The 22,811-nt window shown below is 42.2% G+C and overlaps 4 protein-coding genes across 9 annotated transcripts; 1 reads left to right on the forward strand and 3 right to left on the reverse strand.

Moving 5' to 3' along the window:
- Positions 1-169: 169 nt before the first annotated feature.
- LOC4327777 (protein DEFECTIVE IN MERISTEM SILENCING 3) lies at positions 170-5,341 on the reverse strand. Of its 4 annotated transcripts, none has more exons than XM_066312710.1 (9): positions 5,227-5,341; positions 4,919-5,062; positions 4,665-4,779; positions 2,862-3,096; positions 2,558-2,749; positions 2,160-2,480; positions 1,677-1,902; positions 652-734; positions 170-356 (listed from the first exon to the last, which is right to left on the reverse strand). In XM_066312710.1, exons 2-9 carry the CDS (start codon positions 4,991-4,993, stop codon positions 347-349), a joined length of 1,257 nt encoding a protein of 418 aa, XP_066168807.1. In that variant the 5' UTR covers positions 4,994-5,062; positions 5,227-5,341; the 3' UTR covers positions 170-346. The 4 variants fall into 4 exon arrangements, with proteins under 4 accessions (XP_066168807.1, XP_015621105.1, XP_015621097.1 ...); XM_015765619.3 differs by having other exon boundaries at positions 4,924-5,136; XM_015765611.3 differs by having other exon boundaries at positions 4,919-5,136.
- Positions 5,342-10,549: 5,208 nt separating this feature from the next.
- On the forward strand, positions 10,550-12,539 carry LOC4327778 (uncharacterized). Its single transcript, XM_015766065.3, has 2 exons — positions 10,550-10,828; positions 11,821-12,539. The coding sequence occupies exons 1-2, from the start codon at positions 10,620-10,622 to the stop codon at positions 12,254-12,256; spliced, it is 645 nt and encodes a 214-aa protein (XP_015621551.1). The 5' UTR covers positions 10,550-10,619; the 3' UTR covers positions 12,257-12,539.
- Positions 12,540-12,605: 66 nt separating this feature from the next.
- On the reverse strand, positions 12,606-16,842 carry LOC107277375 (WPP domain-interacting tail-anchored protein 1). 3 transcript variants are annotated; one of them, XM_015766064.3, is made up of 5 exons: positions 16,701-16,842; positions 15,710-16,234; positions 14,497-15,629; positions 13,663-13,827; positions 12,606-13,270 (listed from the first exon to the last, which is right to left on the reverse strand). In XM_015766064.3, the coding sequence occupies exons 2-5, from the start codon at positions 16,197-16,199 to the stop codon at positions 13,079-13,081; spliced, it is 1,980 nt and encodes a 659-aa protein (XP_015621550.1). In that variant the 5' UTR covers positions 16,200-16,234; positions 16,701-16,842; the 3' UTR covers positions 12,606-13,078. The 3 variants fall into 3 exon arrangements, with proteins under 3 accessions (XP_015621550.1, XP_015621549.1, XP_015621548.1); XM_015766063.2 differs by lacking the exon at positions 16,701-16,842 and adding an exon at positions 16,552-16,662; XM_015766062.3 differs by lacking the exon at positions 16,701-16,842 and having other exon boundaries at positions 15,710-16,662.
- Positions 16,843-17,484: 642 nt separating this feature from the next.
- LOC4327779 (exportin-2) lies at positions 17,485-22,542 on the reverse strand. The gene is made up of 2 exons (XM_015765499.3): positions 19,545-22,542; positions 17,485-18,028 (listed from the first exon to the last, which is right to left on the reverse strand). The coding sequence occupies exon 1, from the start codon at positions 22,494-22,496 to the stop codon at positions 19,545-19,547; it is 2,952 nt and encodes a 983-aa protein (XP_015620985.1). The 5' UTR covers positions 22,497-22,542; the 3' UTR covers positions 17,485-18,028.
- Between the last annotated feature and the right edge of the window lie 269 nt (positions 22,543-22,811).

Raw genomic sequence — 22,811 nt, forward strand, 5'->3', positions numbered from 1 at the left:
TAACGTTATTATGATTAGTCATTTGAAAATTGAATCAAACGGCAACACCACGCATGCAATTGTGTTGATGCCAGATAAAGGTGGTGACACCCTAGTTATACATCTATCTCTACTACAGCTTTGGATCATCATCACTTAAAGATCAGCAAGAGAAATTGAAACTGGTAAATTCTCATCAAAGTTGGGTTTCTTCATTGATGATAAAGCTGCTTTCTACACCATGTTCAAAACAAAAATTCCTTGCATCATCCAGCAGGAAAGTTCTGAAACCACACGCATTTCAACAAATTAATGGAGAAGGTACATCCCGTTTGCATGTTCCTTCAATTCTTCGCTACCTGCTCTATTATCTTCCTCTAACAAAGATGCAGAAGAGCTAATTAAAGGGTATTCTTTTGACAAGATGCAAAAGAGCTGATGAAAGGGTTAAAAAAAAACTAAGAGAGTATAATCTGTTGCAACTTGCAACTAGCAAAATGACAGACTAACTTAGCAACATATGGTATGCCAGTAACATCAAGATTGTTTTTTTTCCTCGAATGCCATCAAGATTGTTGCACAATGCATTCTGACGGCATGAAGCCATCAAGCCATCATCTATCACTGGCAAACTCCAATCTGAAGGAAATGCCTAGAGTCTTATGCTATTACCGCAGGTGGGGAGGCCTTGATCCAAATGGATTGCTTCCAGGAGTAGCTGGTGAAGGAATTGTCGGTGAAGCCTGCGATGCTCTCTGAAAAAGTGAAGACATCAGATCCATTGTCGTATCACCATTTTCCATTCTTCTGAATTCAATATATTTTGGGGGAAAATAGAAATTTGAAGAAAATACATATCATAAATGATGGGCACAAATGAAGTATAAATTAAATGCAATTTATCCTCAAAGAAACAATTTGAACCTGGACCTCATCCTAGAATTCGCCAGTTTCCACACGGGCAAGTTAAATAGTTAGCTGACTGAGATTTTACCCTATCCAAGAAGAATATATGGACAATAATTTACAGTATTGCTCTTCAGGTGTCTTAACAGAAGTATAGCTTGTACTAGTATGTTACAATATTAGATGCTAGTTCATATGTAAGTTAACATTGCTAACATAAGCCATAGAATGGATGTGGATCCTGCTATGCACTAATGCACATGCTACTTCCATTCAATCAGCCACAATTTGATCAAACAAACGATCATCAATTGACTGCAGCAACAAAGTTATACTTCTTATATCATCAAACAAGTTCTTTTCTTCAAAATGGAACATATACTATCTAGAAGACCCCTCTGGCCTCCCCTTTGCTCTCACAAGGCAGCTACCTGCATCCTACATCTAGTTTCAGGAAAAACAAAAACCAAGCTTAGCGTATCAGATAGAAGACACGTCTGACCTCCCATTTGCTCTCAAAGTGACAAGGCAGCTACATGCATCCTACAAACATCTAGTTTTGGAAAAAAAATATTAAAAAAGCTAAGTGTATTAGATTCTCTAGCAGACCCCTCCAGCAGTCCGGCCTCCCCTCCGTTGTTAGAAGCAAGCGACCTATATGTGTACTTGCTACAGTGGCACTTCATAGAAATAGAGAATTCTATTCATTATCTAACTGTAACTCCGGATGACAATAAATTACTAATAAATTAGTACAGTCAAGAAAATAACAGAATAAATTGTAAGTTCACCTGTAACATTCCTGGTTGAGTGATATAAGCCATGAACTGTTCCTTTTTCTTGCTGAACAAATCCTTAACTTGGTTCAACAAATCTTCTTGTCTTTTTATATCCTCGAGAAGCCTTTCCTTTTCCCAATTCTTATGTTTAACTTGCTCCTCCAGTTCAGTGATAGTTACGGGTAAGTTTGAGACCCCAAGATTTGCAGTTACAGGAAATTGTATTCCTAAGCTTGCCCTTCAAAAGTAAGGTCATGTATAATCATTAACAAAAAGAAGAGGTGGAATTAAGCTTAATATGCTTGTTACAGAACAGTGCAAATTAGTGTTACCAGACTTTATGTAGTAAGCAAACCAGGGTAATGTATCACGCATATACTCATAAAATGAAAGGACAATTAAATATCACCGAAGGACCCACAATATGCAGAACACTAATGATCAAATAAAAGTATATGATGTGATGTTAAAGGATAAATCCATATAATTGCATACCTATTACCTAGGCAGAATGAGCCATTAGGTCTTAGTATAGACCCATCAAGAGAAACAGCACCATCATTTATCAAAGGAATAGCATTTCGCAATTCAGCTCTAGTCTTATAGACTTGCAACTGAGAAAACAGGCTGTAAAATAAAGTTTCCCTAAGACCGTGGCCCCCAGCTGTGAGACAACTCAAATTTGCCTGGTCCAAATGTATCATATTTACTGCAAAACCAAGAAAACCAGGTGGGAACTCTCCACTAGGCAACCTTGGTTTATGCAAAAGAAGTTTCCTCTGAGGATCATCGATCATAAAATCACCAGAAAATGGCCTGCAAAGTGTAATAGTTATAATGTTAAGGTGTCCATCCAGTAGAGTCCAAAATATAACGGCACAATGAAAACACACCTTATATTTTCAAGACAAAAGACAGTGAATCTTCCATCTAAAAATTTTCCAATTGTGCGACCTAGTCCATGAATGCCACTGGTTTTATCAACCATACCTTCCTTGTCATATGTTTCAAGACCCTCGACACCATCATAAGTCTTGCAGACGACACCAAGCATATTGTCCAATCCCAAGTACTCTGAGAGTACCCTATAACAAATTCATGGTACCTCAAAAGTAAACAAATAATTCTGCCCATTAACTTTGCACCAGTTGGTGCAATAAATCTTATTATATGTCAAAACAAAGAGAGAATAATGACCTGCTGAGGTTGTCATTATTTATTTTTCCCAAGGTAGCTACGACACCAAGGACATCTTTCATCAGTGGCAGCTTTGATGCATGCTGATAATGACGAATCTTCAGTTGGCATATAATCCCAGCTGCTGTCTCGTCCTGTTTGAGTATACTTTGAATAGTGCGTTGTTCAGCTTCTTCAACAGATGTGTCATTATTTGCAATTGCCGCCATCGATGAATAATAATTGCCTATTTTAACTGAGAAAAGTTCCAGGGTTCAGCATATAAATAGGGGCAATAAGATAAAGAAAAAGTATATGGAATTATGGAAATGAGTTAAAGAAAGAGTATATGGAATTATAGATAGCTTTGATATCTTTATCCAAATGGTGTTACTTGCATGATAAATTCAAATTTACCACAGCCATCTAATGCAATAATCCAATGGTGCTAAGAACATTAGATAATAGGAATGGTGGATATGTTAGGCTCATGCAAAAAGATTCAATTTCCAACGTGATAATAAAAAGATTTTGCAATAGCTTGCTAGTCCTACCACTAATGCAGAGATGTTGTCTCAACAACCAACTTCCAATGTTCTACTCAAAGAGGCCTCAATTGATTTAGATAGATGCATATGTCATGCGAAGTAGTAGCACACTAGCACCTAAAGGCACACACGCAGAAGCAGCAAATGCCACAGTTGGCTTGCCATATGGACCTTAGGATAAGCATGGGTAGTAAGTAAGACATGAATTAGAACGCAAGTTTTTTTGGTCTACCTCTACCAAGGTATGTCAGATTTGCTTGTCAGCATTAGAATTATTGCATTAGGGTGTATCAGTTCCTACACATGTTACAGCTTATCATATACTCCCCCTGTTCTTAAATAGATGCCGTCTCAGAATGTGTATAGTCAACCTCAAAATTTAAATCATCAATATATACAAAAATATTAAGATATACTAATATGCAAAAAAAATTGATATTACAGATTCACCATGAAAAACACTTTCATGCAATTATATTCTTAATATTTTTTATAAATATATTATTAGAAATGTTAATTATCAAACATATGCATTGGATACTGTATTGATGCCCAAAACATCAAGTAAAAAGGAGTAGAGCTAGTATAAAGTAAACCAAGACATTAGCTACTATTGGGCAAACAACGGCTCAACAGACCTGTTCATGTTGACTGTTGAGTCTCTATCTCTCTCTACCTCCACTGAGTACCTTTGCTATCTTAGCTCTTTCTACATTAACCCATGCCTACTGGTCACATCTAACAGTAGCTATCCTCCATTGTGTACCAAAGTACAGGACAATGCAATCCACTCACAAGGATGCTCATTCATCCCAAATACTGCGAGTTCCTCTTCCGATGACATCACTAACTACATTTAGGTATTTTCACTGTTTTAAATATTTAAGTTGGTGATGGTTGGTTTCACACCCCATCCCTCCTCTCATAAATATTTTCATGCCAACATATGGGTCATTCATCCTCTTCACAGATCCATGACTCCACATCTGGCCAACTTGAACATACATATAAAACTCAAGTTTACAGAAAATATATCTGACATACTAAAAATTAATGACCACAAGCTCCATAGTTAATAATTAACAGGCCTTATTTACCAGAAACTAGGTATCGCAAGGCTCGAATTATTCACTATAGTGTTTAATTAATGATCTACGCAGTTATTCTGCATCATGGTACCGATATATAGCATTACTAGAGTACACGAATATAACCACGAATCCGTAAATTAAAAGTATATACAAAAGCAAGGTGTCACAGGGCATTAGGATCTCACTGCCCAGGTCAGCGCACGAGTCCTCGACGGCATTGAGCTCCGACTTGAGAAACCTGATGTTCTCCTCGTGGTGGTTCACCTTGAGCGCCAGCTTCTGCAGCTCGTCCTGCATCACCTGCAGAGCAAGGCGCGCGCGCACACCCAATATCAGACACGAAGAATTCCCATACTCGCTCGCATCAACAAAAAGCATTGAACCGGATCAACAGGCGGCGGGCGGCATCACCGTCACCGGAGGCGCACACACACACAACCTTACTGTTGAACTCGAATATCGACAGCGTCAGAGGTGGAGCCTCCACGCCGCGCTCTGCAGATTGAACCGCCATAGGTAAGGAAGCTAGGCGACCAAATCTGCAGGGGCGGCGGATCCAACTTCAATTGAACCCCCCCAAACTCTTTTTTGCGGGGGAACAAACAAACTCAAACTGTTATTAAGGCTCTGAAATTAAGAGAAGAACTTCTTGCAGATCTACAAGAGAAGCTAGGGTTAACGAACGCAAGCGAAAAAATCGAGGGCGGGAGAGAGAGATGAATCAGAGAGAGGAAGTGCGATGCTCACCAGGATCCCCTCCGCGAGATGGCGCGCGCGAGGAGCGGAGGAGAGGAGAGGAGACGGGAGGAAGGAGCGCGCGCGACAGAGAATTTTCGGTGTGGGGGCGCAGGGGAATAGAAATGGGGAATTTTCGGATTGATAGGAGTATATATATACGAGTAAAGATATCAATTTTTTAGGGCTAATTGAATGCACTTTAAAAGGCCCCCAGACCCAACTGAAAATCCCCAATATACTACTCCCTCCGTTTCAGGTCAAAGTCAAACTGATTTTAATAAGTTTATAGAAAATATAGTAATATTTATAATACTAAATTAGTTTAATCAAATCAATAATTGGATATATTTTCATAATAAATTTGTCTTGGGTTAAAAATATTACAACTTTTTTCTACAAATTTAGTCAAATTTAAAACAGTTTGACTTTAACCAAAGTCAAAACGTCTTATAACCTGAAACGGAGGGAATATTATAAAAAGTTGAAACTAGATAGGTGCTACTTATACTTCTCTAAATTAGAATATATCATTATATATGCCTCAGCCACCCTTGAGTTAGTTTTTTTACTTAGTATTTTCGTATGGACCATATTGCCCCGATTGTATTGATTTGATTTGATACATGTGCCCTCTATCCTTGGAGAGAGTCGTCATAATTCAAGATGGATTATAGGTGGTTGGTAGGAGAGGGAGGAGGAAGATGGAGAAGCCATCATCACACATGAGGGCTCTAGATGCTATGTCCTCTTTCGGTCCTGCCGCTCACATCGCCGGAAGAAGACGATGGTCGCAGGGTCCCTTTTATTGTCGTCGTAGGAGATGATCATCCTGAAGTGCCTCCCGCTGATGGATCTAACCTTCCTGGCCTCGACCTCTAGGGTAGCGACAATATTCGGGGGTCTAGGACTACGAGACACACAAGTCCTGCAGGCACAACGTTCATGCATGTGATACCTTATGCACATATCGTCGGCTGACCGGTGAAGGGTGTATCGATCAATTAGCGCTTGGCTCCATCCTATGCAACCCTGGAAGCAGGGGATCGATGCTACTGATGCGGAGGCGGAGTTTGGCTAGGTTGCTGAGAAAGGCAACGACGACCACCGCCGTAGGGTCGTCGAGGTTTTCCACCACCGTGGTGGTGCACGTCGAGGTCCACATCGAGGGAGCTTCACGGTGTGCGATCGACAAGCAGGTTGTCTCCATGGCCTACTAGGCAGTCTGCTGGCGCCAACGAGGAACAGGGATGATGTGAGCATCAGCAGGGGCAATATGACCTATCTGAAAAGTTGATTCAAGGAATGGTTGGGGTGTAGTATATGTTAGCATGGTTCTAGTTTAGAGAATTCTTAGTGGCACTGTTACAGACTTGTGTGAGAGAGAGTGAGAGGGAGATGGGCCTGGTGGGCCGTTGTATTCTGAGTGTGAGGTTGGCGCAGGTGTGAGGTTTAGTCTTTGGCTTGGTGGCGTGGGAGTTGGGGTATATAAGGCCGAGCTTTGTAAGAGACAGATTATCGATGAAGTAAAGAACAAATCAAACTCAACTACCTCTCCTACCTCGTTCTGTTCTTCCCCAAACTCTGCTCCAAACCTGCAAATCCTCTCCTAAATCCCCAATTCTAGCTCTCAAACTAGCGGAGATCCGTAGGTTCGTCACAGGCACACACCCGGTTTCAGCCTTTGCAGTGGCATGATCTAATTAACCTCATTTTTAAGAGCATTTACATCGTGAGTTGTTTTGGTACCATATACTCCCTACCTAAAAAAAAAAGCTAACCTTATACTATAATATTAATGTGAATGAATCTATGTCATATAGTATGTTTAAATTCGTTGTACTAGGATGAGTCACATCATAGTATGAGGTTGTTTTTTTGGACGGAGGGAGTACTTATTAAATATTATTAAATATATATGATATGTAGGTTTCGAGCTTCGAAAGTTATCCTAGTTAAAGGAGGAACATGTGCTTTTTACGTTGAAAACACTATGCTCAATTTTATTGCCATTAAAGTAGTGCTCACTTGTCAGAGAAGATTATGGCGGGTCATTTAAGATTTATCATTTCTTCAACTCACATTAGTCGAACGGGCATACAAGTTTTTTTTCACTTATTCTCTCTTGCTATCTTCTTATGACATATAATATACACACTCCTCTCTATGTTGAGTTAAAACTACAATTAACATGTACACAGACGAGTTTTATCTGGTTTTAGAAGTTGTGGAACAGGCTTTAGACCAAGAAAATTCCCATTATCACTATATCCACTAAAATTAAAATACAATGATCTGATCTCTAGATAGCAATTCTCAAACTAGCTTGAATGCTTGATCATCCATAGGGGACTCGATCATCATATTGCATGTTGCATTATGATGTTCAATTCTGTTATCTAGGAAGAATTTGATCTTTGTGAGAGATTCCTGTAGAAGACAAAATCATATAGGATCATGTTTTTTACTCATAAATTAGGGGACCGATACAGTACTACGAATTCTTTGGCTGCATCAGTGAAGAACTGAAGAATCTTCCATGTAATGTAACTCAGAGATAAAAGGTACTATATGTTGATTTGCTGGAGAGCTAATTGATCCATTGGATTGTTTCGTAGCCAGTTTCGTACTAGACCTCACAAAACACCCTACCATGTTATTAGTCATATTGATATTTACAACCTGCAAGAATTATTGACGGCATACGTCATTTGTGCACATTTGATTGCTATATATATCCAGTTAATTGGTTGCTATCCAGTTTGTTAAACCAATCCACTAAAATTCAGTTCCATGTCTACGGAATTTAGTTCTTAAAAAAAAAGAAGTCTATGGAATTTGCTTGACTAGATCCTACAAGCACGAACCCTTGATGCTGTTCCTCCTGACAGTAATTCGTTCCAGTGCCTGAGATGTCAGGCGATAATCTCTAAACTCCTCCAGGATCAGAATGGCAATCCCCATCCAAAATCTGGGCTGTCGTGGTTCTTTGTCCTTTTCAATTGCTTTGCCCCCAGTTCTTCTCATGCTCGCTATTGATGATTCACTCGTTTAACCTAATCCAGAGGAATCACGCACTGAAGAAGGTGGTCCTCTTACTTTTTTTTTACACCCGGTTAGATTTGACTTGCTTTATATTGATAGGAGAGGGTTAAAGTACAAACAGCCAAAAGGCTAAGCAAGGAAGAAGAGAAAAAACCGTACATGCCTACATGCAAACAAGCAGCTCTCCTAACTTCTCATGGCAACATTCTCCCAATATGTTTAGCGCCGGCCATACCTCACCAACCCAACTCCTCTTGGATGCGATCATCTAGTGTACTGTCGCCTCCTTTTCTCTGAAGATTCTTGTGTTCCGTTCCTTCCAGATTTCCCAAGTAATGAGCAATAAGAGAGATACGAGTCCTTTTAGTTTTGTTACTTATGGGTCGCTTGTTTCTTGTGTCTACCAACCCAATAGGTTTCTATTGTTATTACATTTCAGGATGTTGTGCCCTTGACGTAGCTGTGTGAGAACGTCAAACCAGATTTGCTTCGAGATCGGGCATTCGAACAATGGTTGACAGTTTCAAGATTCCGGAAGCATAACTGACAGAAATAATTATTTGGTCATCTCCTGATCTGCAACTGGTTAGCTGTCCACACCCGGTTTTGAAGCACTAGCCAGCTGAAAATCTTGCAATTTGCTGAAGCCCATTCCTCCCAGGACAACTTTGTTGATGGCGATAGTACCATTCCGTTGAATTGGAATTGATATGCAGATTTTGCACTATATTCCCCATCGGTTGTCCATCGCAAGACAATCAAATCTTGTACCTCCTCTGTTAGTTGTGGGGTGTCACGGGCTAGAACTTCCCATAAGAATTCATCAAGGAGGGGGATAGTGAGGTTGTGGCGGATGTCATTGATCCATCTTCTTTGTTGCAGAGCTTCCTGGATGGTGCTGTTTTTCCTCTTCGAATGCCTATAGAGGTTCGGCACTTGACATTTTACACTTTAGGTACCAAATCAATTAGATTCTTAGAAGCTCGCCTTTTGCCCATCACCAATTTGGACTTTCATCGATGCATCAAACGTATCCTTATCCAATTCATCGCAAGGAGTTTTAGTTCCAATCCAAGGCTTTTCTGACGTGCTCCATTCAAACCATAGCCACCTTAGCTGAAAAGCTATGGTAAATTTTTCTAAGTTTGGAACCCCCAAGCCACCATACCGAACGGAGAACAAACCTTAGGACCAATTGAGCTTAAATTTCCCACCATGCATGTTCTACTTTTTAGTACTCTTTATTAACATCAACGACACATCTTTATTATCACTTTCTCTAATTACATCTACTCCTTCCTTAACCTCTGCTATTCCATGTAAAAAAAACTTCAAAATAAAAATCAGCTTAAATCAACCAAAAAAAGGTAAAAAAAATAAACTTGTTTCATATATCAAATTAAACAAAGTATCTTGCACAGACATGTGACTTGTCAAAAAAAAATAGAGAAAGAGCACATCTTAAAACTGCAAATACTTTGATAAAATTATCACAAAACTACATATTTACGATGTTCTATCACAAAACTATATAGATTTAACACAAAATTTCTCAAAAAATACATATTTAAGATGGAGTGTCAAAAATAAAGATTGAGTGTCACAAAACTACAGGTTTGGTATCAATTTAATTAGAAAACTACAAATGTTTATAGCTCTAACATAACGGTAATGATAGAGATTTAAACTAGGATTGTGATAACTTCAATACTAAATATGTAGTTTTGTAATATTTTATCTTACTTTATTGGTAAATCTATATTTTTTTATACAACACTTTTAAATCTACTGTGGCCCTGTTTAGATCCAAGAGATATTTTTTAGCCTTTCCTCAAATAGCTCAAAAAGATCTAAAAGTTAAGCTATTTTAGGGTTATTTGGAAATAACCCACCCAAAAAACTATCCCACCCAAGAAGTGTTAATTGGAGCTATTTCAAGTGGGGCCACTGAAAAAGTGTCTTTTTTCCTCTATCTCCCTCTATGGAAATGTACATTAAAAGCCAAATAACTCTCAAAATAACCTTTGAATTCAAACAACTTAGGGCTATTTTATTGGATGGCTATTTCCTTGTGTTAAAAAATAGCTCTCAAAATAAATCTTGGCTAATTCTCTAAACAAGGTCAGTGATAGTTTGGTTAAACTCGTACTACTAGAATTTACTCTTTTTCATTATTAACAAAAATAATTTACTCTCTTTCTAAAAAACAAAACAGTGATGTCCAGAACTGAAACTTGTCGAAACACAATTCTCCAATCATATACCGACTGTTGTACGTATATTTTACTCCGATCCACCGCCGATCGCCTCCCCAAGCAAGCAAGCAGCCGCTCGGAGCGAAGACTGAGGCGGCGGCGACCATGGCGGGGCTCGCGCACCTCGTCCTCGCCCTCCTCCTCCCCCTCGCGCTGCTCCCGCCGGCCGCGCGCGGCACGGAGGAGACGCCGCAGTACACGACGGTGCACGCCGAGTCCGACTTCGAGGTGCGCCGCTACCGCGACACCGTCTGGATGTCCGCCCCCTCCGACGACATCTCCTTCCACGTCGCCACCAAGCTCGGCTTCCACCGGTAAGCAAAGCCCGCCCCACCCCGATCAGATCCGAGACCCTCGTCGCTACGATTTGGTCCGGGGGATGGGGGATCAGCCGCGCTTGATTTGGAGCCTGTCTGTAATCATGTGCGGTGGGTGGTGGAGTAGGTAGGAGATGATGATTTTTTTTGGTGAGCACAGCTCTTCGATTTGCTCGTTTTGGGTGTTGGTTGCTCTGCAGGAATGGAAAAGATCGGTGAATTGTAGAAGAGATTGATGAGTGAAATCGATGGCTATTGTCGGTTGACTTTAGCAAGATGCTTGTTCATTTCAGTTGAGAATCGGGAAGAATGTGGTCTTGAATTGAGACAGTATTGTGATGTTAAATAATACTCCATCCGTATTTTAATGTATGATGCCGTTGATTTTTTAACCAACGTTTAACCAAACGTCTTATTCAAAATTTTTATGCAAATATAAAAACACTTATATCATGCTTAAAGAATATTTGATGATAAATCAAGTCACAATAAAATAAATTATAATTATATAAATTTTTTAAATAAGACGAAAGGTTAAACGTTTGTCAAAAAGTCAACGGCGTCATATATTAAAATACGGATGGAGTAGTACTGATTTTTTCTAGAAAGAATTGGGTCTTTGTGAGAGATTTCTATAACAGAAAATATGCAGGATTGTTTTGTTACTTGTTAGCCATAAGTTAGGGGCTGCACTGCCAAATCTTTTAGTTGCATCAGTAAAGAGCTCTTCATGTAATACAGAGATAAAAGGCATTATCTGTTGATTTGCTGGAGAGCTAATTGAATATATTAGCACTTTTGTGATTATTTTGATTCCTAAGACAACAATTAACAACATGGTAGCCTGTGAGTTCATCAGATTCACTACTACATTGATCTTCATTCATAATTCACTCTCATTTACACCTTTCTGAAATTCAGTTTCCCTGTCGGTAGAATTTATTTTACCAGATCCTACAAGCACTAACTCTTGATGTTATTCCTGCCAGATTGTTCCAGTACCTGATGGGCGCGAACCTTAACTCCTCCAGGATCAGGATGACAACTCCCATCCTAACTAGCATCGTCCCAGGTGCAGGGCCGCTACACTCGTCTGCCTACTTTGTGCGGCTCTACTTACCAGCGAAGTTCCAGGCTTCCCCTCCTGTGCCTCTCCCCGAACTGAACCTCCACCCGGATAGGTGGCCAAGCCACTGCATTGCAGTGAGGAGCTTCTCGGGTTATGCACGGGACAACAATGTCGTCGAGGAAGCGGAGAAACTTGCGTTGAGTTTGAGCCGGTCACCATGGGCTAATTCCACAAACTACCCTAGCAAGAGCGCCTACTCAATTGCGCAGTATAACAACCCCTTTCGCATCATTGGCCGTCTCAACGAGGTATGGTTCGATGTTGATTGCAAGTCTACTGGTGTTGAGGCATACTAAAACGAAGGTTTTACTGTGCACCATCACCCCAAAAAAAAAAAAGGCTTATTGTGTGTTAGTACCACATAAGCCATGTACATCTTTGTATATATGTGTTCATGGTGATGAATTCTGATGATAAAGCTGGGGGGTGTTTGTGGTGTGTCAATCCATCAGTGATGAAATGACACAGCAGATGTCAATTGTAATGATCCACTATGTACTCACATCTTGCAAGCTCGAGTGCTCGATTCAGACTGATCTTGCATGTCATTGTGTGGCTAATGTGATGTTTCCACTGCAATTATCAGTTGTCACAGCCCTGATTCCCAACTTACGAACGAAGAAAGCTTACAGTTTAACTAAAGAGTAAGTAAACAAAATTGTACTTGTATAACATAACTGCTCACAAATACACAAATGGATTTTGTACAGATGAGCTGAACCTACTAAACCATCATCTGTCAGGCTAATTGTATCTGTGATTCTGTAAAATAGTGAAGATCACTTTGTCTAGAACAAATGCTACTCGATATTAGTCAAGTACTCGAAATATATATACAAGTAGATACTGCATGAATTCTCTGTTGCCAATTTGATTTGCTTGGATCTGCTAGTTCAGAGAAGGCATGGAGCATACTTGCTCAGTTCAGATCTACAATCTCTTCTACCCCAGAGATTATTTGACACATAGACAGTTCATGCAAGAACTGACACTTGCAACAACGACCACTACCAAAATTGACTATTCCTACAATGATTTAGAAGAATCATTACAGGAAAATTACCTGCTTTCTATCTGGTCCTACAAGCTGCGTTAATAGATCATAGGACATGGTCACCTCATTGGTACGGTAGGCAGACGAGAACAGCAACCAGCAAGACTAGGAATGCCGCAAAAATCCACTTCCAGTTCAGGATTTTTGGTTCAATGGACCTCACCGTGTTAGGTGTGCTGCAGGCACCGGAATTATCCTCTGGTGGAGCAGTAATCTCATCTTCCTCCTCTCCAAGAGTGTCAGCAACTCTCTTCACCTTTTACCACATTAATAAACATCGTAGGGTGAATTACCAATAAGAACATAGTAATTGTGCTTGACATAAGTTCCAAAAGAACAAAGTTTGCTTAAAAGAAATAAATATGTTAACCCTTAACCGTTGCAAGTTTTGGTCCTGAGACAAGAACCCCAGCTGTGAATGCTTATAAAATCTGAGTTCTGCTAGTAGAGCTTTGCGCTATCAGGTGATTACTCATGGAAGAGAGAGCATGGTGGGTGGGCAATTTCAATGTAAAGAGTTGTTTTCTACACTGATGATTGTCTTCAATGATGCAACAATTGTGGTCAATGTGAGAACAACAAAGAGGATCAGACCCGAAGAATTTGCTGCTTCTACATGTTTTAAAACAAGACACCGCAAGAACTTACCTTGGTTTGTGTAGGTGAAGAATCTGAGACCATTTCCTCCATTACTTTAGTAGTCTTGAGTTCACCTTCACTGGCAGCAATTTTGTTGTTTAGTAGTGTAACTTCAGTAATATTTTCTTTGCACTTTTGAGCCAACATCCTGTTCTTCTTCGTCAGTGTAACAATCTGTACAGAGAAGATACCGGGAAGCTGGTTAAGAAGCCAGGAGTACATATATTCTTATTTATACTAGTAATTTCTGCAACACTGTTAACTGAGAAAAGGAGGATGCAGTCATAGGATTGATATCCAAAGGAATTTATTAATAAAATATCTAATTTTGGTTAGCGCCAGTCTGTTGAAAAGTCTGATGCCTTAAAAAGGCTAAAACATGCCAAAGAAAGAGCAGAACATTCAGAACTAAAAGGAGTAAAGAAACATAATGCAGATGTTATGAAAATGAAATACAAATATGAACTATTTTTTCAGTCTGTTCAGTGTTTCTACTCAAAGCATTCAGAATCTCAAAATATGAGCTTGGTATATTGACTAGATGACCGTGAAAAAAATCCTGCGTATGTCTATCTATGATTAACTGATTGCCTGGCTCCAAGAATAGCCTTCATTCTTTTTATCTTTTGGCGCTTCTGTTTGAACCGGAAGTCCAGAACCCCAAAGATATTATTTGAACAATGTGAATCATAAGCATCAATTTTTTTTGGTAAAAATCATACAAAGTACTTTTGGTAAAAATCATACGAAGTACAGTTACATAACATACAAAGAACATAAATACACAGGACAAAGTTAAAATACTGACCACAGTATTTTTTTCTTGAATAATAAAATTTATACCTGTAAATGAAGGCACTCTCTTTCCAATGCAAGTTTTGCAACTAAGTCAGTGATAGTTTTAGTTTTAATGCCAATATCTTTTGCTGCGGACATCTTCAGTTGGTTGGCTTTGCACAGTGAATTCTCTAAAGTGTCTACTCGACCTCTCAGAAATGACAACTCTTCACTAAGCTCTAAGTTAGTGTCTGTCAGCAATGTACATTTTGATTCAGCATTCTCAGCTCTGGTTTCAGCTTTCAAATATTTTTCCTTTAGATCATCAATCACCTGCTCCATATCAGACATTGAAGACTTAAATATACTGTGCCGTTCGACAATAGCCTCAATCGATGCTTTTGCATGCAGTAACTGAGTTTCTGACTCCTTAAGCTTCTCCTCCAGTAAGCCAGCCCTATCTGACCCCTGACTTTTGAGGGATTTTAGCTCCTCATCGAGTTGTATATTAGCGTGAGAAAGTTGTTTGCACTTTGCTTCAGCATTCTGTGTTCTACTTTCTGCTCTGAAAACAGCATCTTTAATATCATTAACAATATTTTCGAATGTGCTCATCTCATCTTCGCCGACTTCATTTTCTCCTGTTGATGCAATTGTCAATGGCAATCCAGACTTAGATTCCCTCAGCCATTCCTCTAGTTGCTGAATTTTATCCTGCAAAGTCAAGAACTCAGAGTCCGGTTGGGCTTGAGTCGGCATCACTTCCTTTTCACTGTCTTGTTTCATCTTCTCTAGAGTGCTATTAGAACCATTCGATTCTGTCAAGCTTTGCTCTAACTTTGATTTAAGGTCACCTTCCCGACGAATTGATGCACTTAGGTGGAACTGTATTGTATTAACTTTACCGATAAGTTCCTTTGACGCTCCAAGAAACAATTCAGATGCATTTTCAGCTGCAAACATTCTTTCAGAGATCGCTTCAACAGATTCCTCCAAGAAATACGATTCATGTTCTACATGATGCAGCTTAAGCTTGAGCTCTTCCACAACGGACTCCGAATCATGTAACTTCTTTCCGAGATCCAGTTCACTTGCTATTGACTGATTTAACAGCTGCAGAGTATTTCTTTGTTCCTCGGCAGGCATGGCTGAGCGAGATGAACCATGACCATTTTCGTATCCACCATCTTCACTAGTTCCTGTACAAATGCAATTGTCAGGAAAAAAAAACATACAGCAAACAGCTAGCACTAGTAGCACCAGACTAACATGAGCATACCAGAGTTGTCCTGAGAAGGGTCTATGACATTCACAAAGTTTGCCGATTGTCTTCTAATAGCAGAAATAAGGTCCTGCATCTGGTTCAAAGACACGGCTGCATCTCGGAGCTTGCTGTTCACCTCACTCACCGGATCTTCATCAGAAGCCATCATCTTTCCACCATTCCCGATATCCACTTCAATGGAATCAACTAATTTCTCCAACTCCTTGACCTCTGAATCTAGGATACAATGCAAGAGGTCGAATTCAGAAACCCTCTGAACCGACTCGGCCGATATCGACTCTGCATCCAGCACGAGGGGCTCGATCTCAGTTGCGCGATGGGCGATCTCCATCAGCAGCATCTCCAAATTCAGCAGCTTCTCCGAGCCAAATGCGACCCCGAGGTCCACCGTTGTCTGAATCTCCGCGATACTCCCTCCATTCCTGTCGTCGTCTCCACCTGACAGCAGGATGTCATCACCATCCTGGATGCTCTCGGTATCCATATGATTCTTGCTTTCTTTTTGGTCTTCAATGTTGCCTGTTTGCACATCGTGTAAGCGAAGAAACAAGGGAGAAAACATGATAAAAAATGAGAGACACGTATGAAATGGAATAGATGGAAAGAACTCAAAAGGGAAGTAGGAAATGAAAGAAAAAAAAAAGGGAAACTCGGAGGAGCAAATTCGTCGTTAGCCCCCAGTGCATCGAGAACTCGAACCACGCGCATCGCCATCATCACAACGCGCAGCTCGGGCGAGCCACACAGACCGACCACTCGGCGGCGGTGGCGGCGACCGATCGTGAGCTAGGTAGGGCGGGAGATGGGAGGAGCGGGGAATCGAGGAGGATCCTTACCCGGCGCGAGCGCGGGTTGGCGTCGCGATCACCGGGAGAGAGAGAGAGAGAGAGAGAGAGGGAGAAGGGGGGGGATCGAGGGTCGAGGGATTTTGCGGGATTGATTTGTGCGAGAGCGAGGCGAGGCTGGAGGCGAAGGTTTTGGTTACCGTTTCTCGCTGATTCGTCGGGAGCGGGGCCGTGTGGCGGAGGCGGAGGCGGAGCAGCGCCACGAGCCACGAGGTGGTGATGTGGCCGGCGTGGGTTGGGCAGAGGCCGGTCGGCCACGCAAGCAGCACAGGTGGCATCGCCACGACAAAAGATGAAAAAGGTTCCGTCTACGATTTTGGTGCTTAGTAAAAAAAACTCAACGGGATATCTTTGTCCATATTAATTGTTCTCTGAGTTTTTTTTTAGAAAGGGAGTCCGTAACGGAAACGTTTTGTTCTCTAAGTTTTTTTTAAAGGAGTACGTAACGGAAACGTGAGGATGCCTTTATCCATATTCATTGTTCTAGAAGAAGAGGTTGAGTTTTTTTTTTTGACAGAGGGAATACGTAACAGAAACGTAAAAATGACGAACCTCACGATTCCATTCAACACTGTGTAACCTTCGTTCAAAATAAATAAATCTATAAGAAAATACGATCCACCGTAATATTACAACGATCCACCGTAATATTACAAATCTAGATTTATTTAGATTTATATTATTAGCATATATCACGCTCTGTATTATATTTATTTATTTTAAGATAGAGAAAATATATAAGGATTTGCAACACCGTGCGGTAAAAGACGAAGAGAGTAGATCACAGTTTGCATAGTAACCGTGCAGTTCCCACGATAATGTTGGGGTGACAGTAACCCATCCAAAACAGCTTGATGAAGCTATAATCTTAGTGCAAAGCAAACGAAATTACGAAACGGTAGAAATGGGCAGATGCTATAGTAGTAGCTTGCAACGGCTCAATGCATTCAAAAAACAGAGCAAATGGCAGCAGGATCGCGAGCTCCAATCGAGGTTCGCAATATTTTTTGTAACCCGACCTAACAAAGGGTGATGACCGATGACAATATACTCCCACGCCATATACCATTTCCTACGCCAGAGCAAGGCATTCAGCCAACAAGGGCAAAAAAATTACAGCAAAGTTCCACCAGGATGGCACATGCCTACGCTGGCAATATTCTCGGGGTATCCTCCACAATGTTCATGTTTTCCGGGGGAAACAAACCTCTTCCACACCAAAAAAGAAAATTCCAAATTCCAATCAAAGAGACATCCTCCACCACAATGTTCATGTTTTTCCACCACTATATGATTTCGACATCCTTCCTCTCCCAAGACCAACCTACACATGCCAGAAATATTGCAAGGATGAAACCGAAGACCAGCTTGACCCGATAGACCGACCGACCGATAGACTCCCCTGAGACATCCTTTGACAAAACCCCATGGAAACAATGCAAATGCCTTACAGCAAAGCCATTGGCTCCTGAAACATTCAGAGGAGGTTTAGAGAAACTGAAATAAACAAATAATATAGCAGTTTTGCAAATATTCTAGACAAGGTACTACCAAAAGGAGATATTCAAGGAACAAATAAGTAATTGGCATGTCTGCACTACAACAAAGCAAAGCATTCAGGATCAAGATAACTGCTTATCATGATTCTAGCTAATACAAGACCCACCAAACAAGCATTTCCCTGCAATCTGCATATAAAGGAATCACGAATGGAAAATATGTTCTCAATTTTATTAAATAGTAGCCTCTATACTTTGGTTATTGCAACTCGCTTACATCCTAGATAATTGCTTGCATTGAACTGTGTCCATATGCTTTTCAGTAAGTTACATCCATCCCAAGTCATGGAATATGTACTTGCAGAACAATCATGAGTAAGATTCTCGCTAGGAGAGTTTAGAACATGATCTTGAATTTGCAATATTTGGATTCTGATTCACATTTGGACGGTGTTTCCTAAGGCTCATGATTGACACCACAATAATAATGGACAAAAACTAGAACATACTAGAATAAGTTCCAATGTTCATCACTAAGACATATGTCAGGCTTGGAGGGGTTGTTTTATTTTTGCATCACCATATTTCTCAGGAAAAAAAGTTCCTATCAACAAATTATGGATGTACTTCTGCCTGCAAGTGACATGAAGCATAATAACTAAATAATATTTCACATTATGTTTCAGACTGCCATTTAATTAAATCCTAATGGCAATTTAGTACTATATTTCCCAACCCATGTCTGAACACATAGCACTCAATTTTCATACAAAATTTTGATTATTGAGGCAACTAAACTAAACATAAAAATTTGGATGCAAGGCCTAATGTCAGTGCAGTTTAAAATGTGAAGTAATAATAGAACGTTTATGGCTTTAGTTATGCTCCAAGATGATACAGAAAACTTGATAAAGAGTTCTTTACACCCTAACCAAAAAGAATTGTTAAGTGTGGGCCCAGGTGTCCTGTGTGGAAGGGGTATGCCAGGGATAACAAACTCATAGTTTAACTCACAGGAACTCCCACCTACATAGTTGTCAGTTATTGTGAATTCTGATACTATCTGGGTATTTAATCCAATATGTGACCAATTCTACTTTGTGACTCAAAAAAAAAAACACTTTGGTGCAACATAAATCATGGGATACTAAGATAACATAATCTATTGAATGAATAGGTAAGACAGAAGCTATTAATGGGCCTAGCCACAATGTGCATAATAATATCCTTTTCTACACAGAACAAGAGGCATCTCTATTATACAGTTGAAGCACCAAACTAAGAAAAAAAAGTTGTACAAAGGACAACATTGCAGTTTATAGGATCATCAAACTGAGATTTTGTTGCATGTGTCCAATGGAAAGTTCACTTACAGCTAATATTAGAATTTATAGATGAAAAACTTCCATGTTTTCAAGACAACAAATGAAAATGCATTGGATTGACTCGATGCAATAAATGGGAAGGAACTGAGAGGTTGTTTACCTAGACAATGTTGGTATTGTAAGCTGCACAAAGTTGAATAAGAGCGCCTTTGTTTGCAGGATCCACGTTCTGCTCAATGATAGGACCAAATCTCCCTGGAGATTGCGCAGAAAGAGTAGCCAAGGAGGTGACCAGAAACTGCTTTGGATCATTTACCTCTTTCAACAGATCATCTTCACTCTTTCCAGCATATTGAAGACGTACAAATGAGACAGAATAACCTGATGTCCTCTGACTATCTGCATCAGCACCATCATTCTGATCTTGTTGTGCCCCATCTTGATCCGTTCTGGACAGCAATGCAACAATACTGTCAAGCAATTTGCCCCAAGTTTGGGCTGCTGCACCATCCAACAGCAGTGCAGATTCACAGATCAACTTCGTTGATGCAACTGATGTCAGCTTAACTTCAACAGTCCCTTTGATGAATTTAAGATTGGGAATCCAAAAGCGCTGAAGGATTGTCATGAAAATATTTGGCTGAATTGCATCGACAGAACTGACAAGAACACCTGGTCCATATTTAACCACCACCAAGGACATGAAGACCACAAGAGAATTCACAAACTTCACTGCCTGCCTTGTCTGTAGTCGAGTAAACAAAGCACTCCATATCTCATTTATGTGAGGATTCATGATGTCAAAACTCACATTTTCCACAAGTGTGTTAAGCATGTAGAAGGCAGAATCTTCAGTACTGCTCCGCGAAAGGAGACTGCGGAATATCACTAAGATATTCGGTAGCCTGCCCTCTTGGTTAAGCTCATTTGGAATTTTCCGAAGGAATGCTCTCAGCAACCGAACCAAGGCAGGGACACACGGTGGACGGTCCCAGGTAGCATTACTGAGCAGGACACCAAACAGCTGCATGTAGTTCTGCGAGAGAGGTGGTCGGCTCAAATTGACAAGTTGTGCAAATATCTGGAAAGCATATGGCCAGAACTCTGAGATGTCCTCAACCAATATCCTCTGAAGCACCGGGAAGAGGCTTGCCTCAAACACAGGAAGTAGTGCTGGGTCCTGCTCACCAGCCCGACCAATCACTGCTGCCAGGGCTTCAAACAAGTAATGGTTAAAATCAGGGTTCTTGGGGTTATTGCACACTTCCATAAGAATACCCACAAGGCGAGCAGTAATCTCATGAACAATTTGCCCAGCAATATTAGCAATCCCAAGCACTCTCATCAGGCACTTCATCAGATAGGGGTTCTCATATGATTCAGGAAAACTTAGTGCCTTGGACAGGTTCTGAACAATCGGCTGGGCATATGGGTTGATATCAGCAGCAACATAGCGTGGAGCCCTGGTAATCACATTTGCACTTGGTACTGGTACCATATCCTTGATGATCAGAAGGTTCTCAATAAAGGTCGCAGCATATGAATGGACAACATTTGACTCGTGTATCAGGAACCTTATTACACTTGGAAGCAGTGCCAGTGCAGTGGCTTTGGGGATTTGATCCTTGAATTCCTTCAAGAACCTCAGCACAGTTGCCTTCAGCATTGGTTCAGATTCCCAATCAGGGGCCTGCAGCTCAGGCACGATCACAGATGTAAAGAAGCTCTCCATATCAACCACCGGTGTCCCACCTCCTGTGGCACCAGGCTTCTGCATAAGAGAAATAACAAGGTATATTGCAGCATCCTTCTCTTTCCAGTTGTTCGTCCGATCAGCTGCATATGCAGCCAACATCTGCTGGACCTGTGCTGACACAAGTGCAGCCACCTGCTCCCGGTAGTTTGCCGCAAGCCCCCGCAGCAACCGGCATGCAGCCCGCCTCAGTGTATCCGCATCACTCCCCTCGGCATCACGCCTAACATATTCCACCCAGTTCCCCTCAAACAGCTCCTCATCATCATCCCGTAACCGCAGGTTAGGAATTACAACACTATCGCATATCTGCTTCATTGCATCAGGGCTCCCAAACAGCGCGTGGTGCACGCTCTCAGCAACCGTTGTCAAAAATCTTATTGCGGTCACCGCAAGCTGCCCGCGGGATGGTGAGACAGATGGTGCCATGAGGAGGCCCCAGACCGCCTCAACGAACTCCTTCAGATATCCCCTGAACTCCTCTTCATACTTCTCCATGTACAGCTGCAAGTTGTCACACACGGCGGCGCGGAGCGCATCCGGGGCGCCGTCTGCCTCTATCGCTGGCGGGTAGGAGGTGGTGAGGAACGCACGGAACTCCGTCATCCACTCACGCATGTGGTCCTCGAAGAACTCGGGCAGGTCGATGGAGTTGAGCGAATAGAAGATCTCGCAGCATAGGCGAAGGCACTCAAACACCGGGCGGGATTCAGGCGGGGTGACCGTGGGTGCGGCAGCCTGAAGGCGGCGGGAGGTGGAGAGGAAGACCTCGAGTAGGGCAGCGGCGAAGTTCTCGAGGCAGTACTTGAGGTCGAGGCGGATGGTGTTGCTGTCGAAGGCATTGCGGAAGCGGGAGAAGAGGGAGGCCGCGGCGGCGAGGAGGGAGTTGGTCGCCGGGATGTCCCCGGCGGAGAGGGCGGTGCCGAGGGAGGAGACGATGGAAGGGAGGAGCGACTCCCACCTGGCAGGGAAGTCGGAGGCCGCGGCGGCGGCGAGGGCCTCGGAGAGCTGCGCCTGGATGAGGGGCGGCGCGGTGAGGAGGAGCTGGAGGAGGTTCGCCTTGATGATGGCGCAGTCGGAGGGCGGGAGGTGGTCGGCGTCGTCGTCGCCGCCGCCGTCGGGGGAGGGCTTGGGCCAGCGGCGGCGGAGGAGGTTCTTGAACTGGACGGAGGCGGCGAGCCGCGACTGCGGGTCGTGGCGCGGGGAGGAGGCGAGGCCGAGGAGCGCGAGCCCGAACCCCGGCGAGCACTTGGCCGACTCGATGCTCTGCTCGGCGGCGCGGCGCGCGGCGGCGTCCGGGGAGAGCGACTGCGCGAACCACCCCGACAGGGTGTCGAGCGTCTCCGGCGCCACCTCCATTCCCGCCGCCGCGGCGATCTAGCAGAAGGCGGCTAGGGTTTCGTGGAGATCGGGAGTGGAGGTAGGGTTTTTGAAATTTCTCGTGGGGAAGGAGAGAGAGAGGAGAGAGAAGAAGAAGAAGAAAATGCTTTTGCTTGGTCGGTCGATGCGAGGAAGAGATGGGGAAAGAGGAGAGAGCTGAGCCGTTGGATTTGGGCCGCCCTTCTTGGAGAAGGAAAAAGGCTGGGCCTGTGGGCCCCTGGGATCCTGGGCCCAGCCCACCAAGCTTGCTAGCCCATCTCAGTGAGGTCTTGTGAGTTGTGACGGCTCACCGCC

This window comes from Oryza sativa, chromosome 1 (assembly GCF_034140825.1).
Source record: "Oryza sativa Japonica Group chromosome 1, ASM3414082v1".
NCBI lineage: Eukaryota > Viridiplantae > Streptophyta > Magnoliopsida > Poales > Poaceae > Oryza > Oryza sativa.